The sequence below is a fragment of the Simochromis diagramma genome, unplaced genomic scaffold (assembly GCF_900408965.1).
Source record: "Simochromis diagramma unplaced genomic scaffold, fSimDia1.1 OVJJ01000321.1, whole genome shotgun sequence".
In the NCBI taxonomy this organism is placed as follows: Eukaryota; Metazoa; Chordata; class Actinopteri; order Cichliformes; family Cichlidae; genus Simochromis; species Simochromis diagramma.
In genome coordinates, this window is record NW_024386772.1 from 4308270 (window position 1) to 4317179 (window position 8910).

Below are 8910 nucleotides of genomic sequence, written 5' to 3' on the forward strand. Positions count from 1 at the left end.
TACTTTGAAAATACAGACAATTTTATTTCAAACTAAAAGCATATATTATGGTTCTTGTTTTCTCAAATTGATCACACAAACCAAATAGACAAATTCAAGCTTTACGCTAAAAAATAGTTTCATGACATCTACCATCTTAATCTCTCCCTTTGTCTCACTGTAATCAAAAGTTAACAAAAGTTTTCTCGCTGTAGTTTTTGCTCCACTCTTCTCGCGTGATTTCTGCTCTTTGTCGCTTTCTTGCCGCTTAATGCTTGCTCTCCAGCTCTTTCACACGCGTGGTCAGCTCCTCTATCGCTTCTTTCAAGTCCTTCACCTCCTTCCTCAAAGACTGAACCTCCTGAGGGACAGAGACACACTTGTGATTGGGTGGAGTCCAATGATGTCATGGAGTTGCTCATGTTTACCTGGTGGTCTAATTAGCCATCAAGGTTTGGTTGAAGCCAATAATGTAATTATTGACAGATTTCTCCAAAAAAGTCAAAAATAAATTTGCAACTGAGACACCAAAAGCAAAGTTTAAAGACTCATAAATCAGTTATGAAATAAATTAAGGAAAGTCTAACTCCTAAAACTCATTCACTTATTATCTGCAGCTAAAACAGAAGCAAACCATTGTGGATCTAAAAAGACTCACCCCACTGCTGTCATGCTGATTCCCTGCAGAAGCAGTGGTGGTCTTCAGGAGACTCTTGTGAACTTTGAACTCCTTAGCTTTAGTCGTAGCTACAAACCCGTCCTTCAGGGATATCAGATTAGGCGGGGCCTCTTTTCCCTCAAACCACTCATCAGCTTCGGCCGAGGGCTCGGGCCCGACGGTGTCTGGGTACAGATCTTCCTGGAACAGGTCCGACTGCACAGGCAGAGACAAAAAAAGAGAGTCAGAGTTCAAATTCCACACAGATTTTCTTGAACCATGAACCTAAAACCTAGGATTTGCTAAAACCTTACCTTGCGTGGCACGGTCATGACTATAGGCTCACACTTCCTCTCGTGCAGCTTGTAGAATCTGAAATGAAAATAGTTTGTTCGTATTTTAGGTTGTTGTGTCAGATTAGGCTGAAATAATACGCTTCGATTTGGAGGAAGAAGAAAGATTTTGCCCTCAAAATGTTAAAGAGCTGAACAGTAAGCTGGGAGCTCATCTAACAGTGCTTTTAGTATCAAGTTGATGTTGTGGGTGCCATCCCATTCTGCATTAAGAGAATGAGAAAGCAGAAAAGATGGATGCAGACGCTGTGAAGTCACCATTTGCTTTGGAAAGTGTTATGAATGCTTAAGCTTTCGCCATCTTGGTGTTTTGAAAGCAGATGTGAGGCATGGATTCACTGTGAAACCACATGGTCACTGAATAATGATCCAGCACAGCCTGGATAATCCTGTGAGGCCTATAATGATCTCATAATCTTCATGTTTTCTTCACTATGACCCCAAACTAGCGGCTGAGCCCATAAAGTCTTCACAAAGGTGTTAAAGAGGTCACCTTGCTGCTTGCATAGCTAAAACCACTGAGATATGCCATTACCTGGCGATTTCACATTTGTTGACCTCCAGGCCCCTCTTGGGCATGTACCCCATCCCCTTCTGGCTCTCCTTGCTGCTGTACATGGACAGGTAGTGGACATAAGGAGCTTCATCTGTCACCTCGAAGTAACGGATGCTGCTGTCTCCCTGTGAAAATGACAGGATCAACAAGAGGGCTGACTGAGTCTGTGTGGGTGGTAGTGATGCAGAAAGGCTGTTGTTTCATAATCTAAATCTAACCTTGCCACAGAGGTAGACGACGCCAGTGTCTGGGTCAAAGAATGGCAGGAGGACGCCACTGCTGGTGTCCAGCTCCTGCAGGGTCAGTGCCTCTCCAAAGTTTTTCTGTTAAAGGATAGAGAAATATTTAGCAATTAATCACATGTACTCTAGCATCACATGTACCCAGCAGACTGCAGGTAAGCTGAGGATTTAATTGAGGCTAATATTTCAGCACAGACACTTAATACTGTAATCTGGCTGTTGTGAAACAGTGGTGTTGTAAATGTGAAGAGATGCTCCCTAAAGGCAAACACCTAAAGTTTGGAATCCACCATTAAGGTTCAGCTGTAAAGATTTTCGCACTATAAAAGGGTTTTTACTTATTGTGTAACAGGTCAAAATGATTCACGAGTACAATTCAGCACAGCAGGCTGCTCTTACAATCATGTGCTGAAGGAGGAAAGCTGACGCTGGAGGCGTTTTGTGCTCTGCAACTCAGCTTTTTAAGTAAAAGAAAAGAAAAGAGTCTCAATATTAAAGTTGGGGCACATGTCATCTTACAAAATCTGTTTGAGGATAAGCCCAGAGTCTTATCTGAGAGAAAGGTTACAACTCTTTGATGAGACTGTTTTGTCTTTATTTCAGGTGGGAAAGTGTGACTAAACTGGACCCCACTCTGAATTTAGGAATACAAGTCCCAAAGACGTGCTACATTTTATTTTTTTTAATTTTTCAAACATTAACGAATACACATTTTATGTCCCAGAGATCTCAAACCACATGCTCGGAGGAATTTGAGACATGACTAAGGATTATGAATCATAAAGTTCAGTAAGCAAGATGCTTTGTCTGAGACTGACTCTGTCAGTTGTTGACACTCACCGGATCCCACAGCGCCACCTGCCTCTCACTCATGCGACTGAAGCCGGTACTGAGGATCTTCCCGTCGGACACAAACACCGCCCTGACAGGCCTGGAGCCCTCGTGAGGCTTCTCCTTCTCCTGCAGGCGAGAGGTGGCGCAGAGTAGCAAAGTGGAAGAAAATTGCAAATTATATGGAGAAAGAAAAACTTTTCAAAATAAAAGTGCAATATTAAATCATTTTTTTATTTCTCTTTTTCCATCATCATTATCAACAAATCAACTGAAAAACTCTATATTTGGTGGTTTCCTGGTTTAGTCATACAGCAAAAGGCCAAAACCAAAAAATAAATCTTTTTTATGAGCATTTAAGAGAATTCCCTGTAGATTCATCAGAAATGATAAAAATAACTGGTGCAGCTCTGCTGAGTGTGGCCAGTGTTACTCAAGATCTTTGTGCGGAAACGTGACTTTTAAAGACTTCCTCTGTGACACTGAAGTGATGGTGGTGACAGAGCGAGATAGCGAAGGCCGATCAGAGGAAACCTACATAGAGGACGGTGCCCTTGCGCGGGTCCAGCACCCTCAGGGTCTTGTCCTTGCAGGAGGTGAGAATCTTGGAGCCGTCCCTGTTCCAGCAGGCGCTGTAGATGAGGTCAGTGTGCACGGTGTCGATCCTCACCACCGCGTCGCCACGAGCCACGTTCCACAGGATCACCACGTTATCACAGCCTTCATGGACACAATGGTGACATCAAAAACAAACAAAAAAAGCTTAGAGTCTCATTAAAGGCTCATGAATTAAATTTAAGTGATTGATACGGAGTTTCTCTTTTCTTTTTTTAAAAACAGGCATCATGTGCAATTCAGCCTGATTTAGATTTTCACTTTTAAACAGTCAAGAGCTTCAAAGTTTCACGTTTGCAGTGAAGAGGAACATGCAGAAAACAGAAGTTCACAAATGAAGTGGACACGCTGTTTTACACCAAATAAAGCCTCTGGATTACACTATGATACCAGAGCACCATATAAAGATCTGAGACACGTCTAAGCCTCGCGTGGCCAAACATTTGCATGTGCATTTGTGAAACTTTTGATTGCAAAAAATGTTTCTGATGATCTGCCTCTCATATAATTTTTTTTATAGTTTTTCTTTAAAGGAACTGACTCATTGTTGCAGCAGTGACACACATTGATTCAACTTTCTTTTCTTTCAAACAGACACGTGGAAGAAACAAAGGATGGAAAATACTGTGAATGTGTAATTCACTGTACTGTTTCATCTATAGTTGGTTGTTAAGGTGTTCTTTAAATGTTAATATCTGTTAGTGAAAGAGGAGAACTTGCTTTTGTATGAGCTAACAGGCAAAAAATTGTCTAAATAAATGTATTTTTGTTCATAAAGTTTCTATTGTTAACTCTTTTTGCATAGAAATAGTTATATATTTTCAAATATCTAACACTGATAAGGGGAACAGTACCTAAGGGGAACCTAATTAGCCAGTTATGTAATAGATACACCAGCTTGGTTACCAGAAGGTAAAAAAGCTGGAGTAACAATAAATAAGTGATTTGAACTATATTAGCAACAGTGGAAACACTGGAGCAAAATTAATTGACTTTTCTGTTCTGATTAGATGCTAACTATGACCACAAATCATTTCCTCTGAAGCAATGTTACAGTTTGAATGTTTAATGTTTTTAATGCTTACTTAACTAAAATAATAATTAAAAATGTAAAAAATAAAACTAAATGAAACTATTTTGAGAACTTTGAAAAGTTACTAAAATAAGGCTTAAAAAACTAGCAAATATTCTTTTATTACCTTTTAGTTTGGTAAAAATAAATAAATAATAATAATCATATATATTGAGACTTTGGATGTCTTTAGATGGTGAGTCAACTGCATTAAAAGTTTTGTGTTTTCACTGTAAAACCTTAAATCTTTTCCTAAATCTTGCCTTTGACATATGTCGCCCATACAATAGTAACTTAAAAGACTCAAACTATCACAAAAACTGATGAACGGTAAACTAAAACTAGACATTTTTAAACAACAAAACTTGAACTGAAACATTAAAAATCTGCTCTGGAAATTTACTGAAACTAAACTGAACTAAAAACAAAAAAGTCAAAATGAAATCAAATAGAAACTAATTAGAAAATGCAAAAACTATAGTTGGACCTATAATACGTGCTTACTTAGCAAATTTATTAGACCACCCCCCAATTTTAAAGTGAAATATGCTGGAAATGTTATTGCATCTTAAATTACAGATTGTGAAAATATTTCAAGAATATTCTGAATGATGTGCGCCCACTCGGTGAAGATGTGCACTGTGAACCTCTTGTGCTGCACCCTGCTGGGCAAAAATAAGACCTTAAGTTTGTAATGATGGCATGAGATTACTTCTAAAGACACCTGAATGATTCAGCAGGAGTCGAAACTTTTAAAGAAATTCCCAAGTCTAAACTTATTTTCAGACTTAACACCTGTTAAAATTAAGTCACTGGGTTCTTTTTAAGGATAAGATTTAGAACCACACGCTGCCAATCCCAGCTGTCTCTAGGACAAGGATCTATATTCTCCTTCTTCCTGTGCTTTTTCTTTATTTTTTGTGATTAGTTTTTAATCTGGAACGCTGAGTCTGTAATTAAGATGAAAGATTAATAAAGTGTGACTTCAGCGTCTGACAGACTGAAGGTTCAGAGAATTCGTGTAAAACCGTGAGCGGAAATGTCATGGTGCTGCTGATCAGAGTTCAGAGCGCGGAGCGAAGGAGGGTGGAGGCTTGAGAACTTCCTGTTAAGCAGAGGTGTGAGTCTCATTCAACAAAACATCTGCGATATGTTACGATCATCCCTGTCTGCTTCCTCATTACACATGATACGCTTCTGTGTTTTTAGAATCAGCGAATAATACCTGCACTCATTAGCACATTATGGGCAGTGGGGTGCCAGCTCAGGATGCCAACACGTTTGGAGTGACCTTCCAGCTTGACAACGGGATCTGTGAGCGGTGAGGTGAGCCCGCCTTCCGGGATCTCCCAAATCTATTCACCGACAAAGACTTTTAAACATCTAGTTTTTGAAATCACAAATAGCATTAGGAATATTCCGTGTCAGACTTTATTGCCTTACCATGACACTGCAATCCTCAGAGCCACTGGCAATGATGTTGTCATTATGAGGACAGAACTCGATGTCCAGGACCGGACCCGTGTGGCCACATACAGTGGGGTAGGACATGTCGATACGTCCTGTCTGCAGAGGCAAGCATCAGGATAGGAGGACATTGACTATGACTCATGCATGCAGTGCAGAAAACACTGCAGCTACAAAACGTAAAGAACAAAAAGCTAATGCAAGAAAAAAAAAAGACAAAACTAGATGAGAAGTTTATCAGCTGACACCAGTTACACAGCTTTGCCTTCAATTAGTGCTCATTTCTAGTAAGTGGGTTAAAAATGAGATCAGGGCCAAGAAGAGGAAACCCAGTCATGAAGCGGTCTGAGAAAAATGACAATTACACATCATTTTTATTTTTATATCTTGCATTATAAGTCAGTCACATTTAGCTCCATGTAGTTGCATTCATTCTGGTAAAACCTTAAAAAAAAAAACACTGGGCCCTGAAGCAGGATGACACAACCATGCCAGCATCACGCTCAAAACAGGATGAGTTTTTTTCCACTACAGCGCAGCTCTGCAATTTTATGCCCACTGGTCCCTGCACTTATTTTTGTCCTTTGAGAATCCCATGCTAGATGCGAGATAAGACCATGAATAATGTGATTTCTGCAGGCTTCACCAAGGTAAATATAAGATTGTTTAAAATCGCCTTTTTAATACCACAAAGTGGGACAATATAATTGTCAGGTAAAATAAGGCCAGGACATTAGATTCTGGTCACTTTCTCTGTCATTTCTAATGATATACTTAGTTACATGAGATGGTAATTACTTAGTTTAGAGGCAGTGATCTCTCTACAGTTAACTGCAGCAGCAAGAAGCAGTGACATTATTCGGTGATTTTGTCTGATAAACCTGAGCAAAACTCCACGAAAAAAGATTACACATCTTTCTGAAGTACAGTCTTCATACCACAATCACATAAAAAACACCTAACCTCACTGTAAGCATTTTCAGTGCCTGCACAGAACGAACTTCCCAAGCCCGAGGGAACACTTCACTGAGTTCACAGCCTCTGACAAATTCAGCTGGCCATTAACTCGGCCACAAGGTTTGCAATTTTGCACTTTTTCGGGCACATAAAATGCAATAAATGAGCTGCAAGGCCTAACCTAACGCCCTCTATAAGTGACTGCACAATAACTGGGTTGAGGCCACATCCTGTCCTCCTACACTGAGCTGACAACAAACTCCTAATATGGTGAAAACTTCTCAACAGCAGAGCAAGTGACGTGTAGACAGACTCAAAGACAGCATCAAACTTCCTTATTTAGCTGAATGTGTGATGGTGACTGGCAGCATTCAAATTTTAAAGTGCAAGAATGCTGCTAAAACAACATTTAATCCCTAACCTGCATCTGTAATAGTTAACACACCTAAACATAGTATTAAGAGAAGTATATAAAACAGTATAGAGCCGAACGGTGGGTTTATTTGTGTTCTTTTGTTTCCTGGTGATTCCTGTGACCCACCTTGTTCAGCGGAAGCACCATGAAGGCTCCCCCACCGCTGGCGTCTACAATCATGGCCACAAACTTGGGGTTAACGGAGCAGAAATTGCTGTCCCAGGTCATCTGGGAGATTCGGATGTCATCGTAGCATTGGTCGGCTTTCACAGCCTGGCCAAAGACGTGACGGAACTTGCTGGACCTCACAACCTTTCTGGACATGGTGAACTGAGAAAGAATGAAAAGCAAAAAGGGTGGAAAGAGGAGAAAATTAATGTGCAAGAAGTCTGTAGCAGAGTTGAGAGAGATTTATTTTATGGGTCATCATAAATCATATTGTTTGTTGGTGCTCTTTGAGTTCATGCGGAAATAATCTGACAGACACAAAGCTGATGAAACCGTTGAAAGACTCAACAGAGGAAAGCTAAAAAAGGAAGAAGCAAAAGCTTTCACAACTGCTTCCTCTGTGACTGGTACTCTGGCACTCTATCTCCTTCTCTTTTTAATATGTGTGAAACACATACATATTAAAAAGCAAGCAAATGTACAAAAAAACAGCAGAAAGGAAACAAAAAAGTAGGCCTTTTATCATCTAAAGCACATGCAGTGTCCTTAAAAAAGGTACAGAAGCTGCCCGAGCGGCAGTTACACCACATCCTACAAAGAGAGTAACAAAACCACAAACCTTTCTTTTCCTCAGTTCATACAGTCATGCTGTTACTTAATTCCCCGCATGTAGGCATGCTTTAAATGACATATTTGACGAAGTAAGCTGAAACATATCCGGTAAATGTAAGTGTCTGCGTGCGCAATGAGATCAGAACTTCAATCAAAAGCAGCTGCAAAATATACGAACTTTGCATCACGCAGGAACAGATGAAAAGCACTAAATAAGTCTTTCTTTACCTCCATTTGTAGAGTTTACTTCCTGAAATCTGCAGCCGCGCCTAAGCTCAGATTCGGTAGCGTATGACAATTTTGCTGCATGTGCATCACAAGACCTCTCGGGCTTCTCTGCAGCTAATTTAATAATCCTTTACAGAGTGAGCCATAATTTTATCAGGACTCTAAATGCATGTCAGTAATCTGTCTCGACCACTATCTCTCTGTGTTGTGATGGAAAACATTGACCAGTACAAAGTAGGAAACAATTCACTGCCTTGAAATAGGAGAAACTCAGGCCATGTGGAAGATGAGAAACAAAAATGTGTCACTGAAATTAGTGACATACGGTTAGCTTCAGCTATTTCCTTCTTTAACCAATGCACCGATTACAGGTAAGATGATATCTTCAAGAGGTTGAGATTGCAAAGAGATGATGCGGGCCTACCTGGGAGTCGTGTGGGGGTGATTCAGCTCAAGGAGTTTTGGCAGTGCACCAAACGCCCTGCCACCAGAATGAGAACACAAGAGGAGACTGTAGGTTAAAGTACATGACAAATGACAGGGAGGAAGTGAGAGTTTCAAACGAAGGTGGAAGTAGGAGGTGTCGGCTGTGACATGTGCCGTCTGCAACAAGCTGCAGAAACCAAAGTGAAACACGGGGCACCATATAAGATCTTTTCTAGGATTGAATCATGATAAAAGCGTCTAGCGGTGCAATGCAGAGTTCAATCCACACTTACCAACAACGGCAAACAGACGCAGGCCATTGCTGCTTAGA

At 40.4% G+C, this 8910-nt stretch overlaps 1 protein-coding gene across 1 annotated transcript; it reads right to left on the reverse strand.

Annotated features, from left to right (window-relative positions):
* coro1a (coronin, actin binding protein, 1A) lies at positions 1 to 8708 on the reverse strand. Its single transcript, XM_040043787.1, has 11 exons — positions 8578 to 8708; positions 7272 to 7475; positions 5750 to 5872; positions 5532 to 5661; positions 3158 to 3339; positions 2629 to 2748; positions 1765 to 1869; positions 1526 to 1671; positions 952 to 1009; positions 638 to 853; positions 1 to 340 (listed from the first exon to the last, which is right to left on the reverse strand). The coding sequence occupies exons 2-11, from the start codon at positions 7467 to 7469 to the stop codon at positions 248 to 250; spliced, it is 1371 nt and encodes a 456-aa protein (XP_039899721.1). The 5' UTR covers positions 7470 to 7475; positions 8578 to 8708; the 3' UTR covers positions 1 to 247.
* Positions 8709 to 8910: the final 202 nt, after the last annotated feature.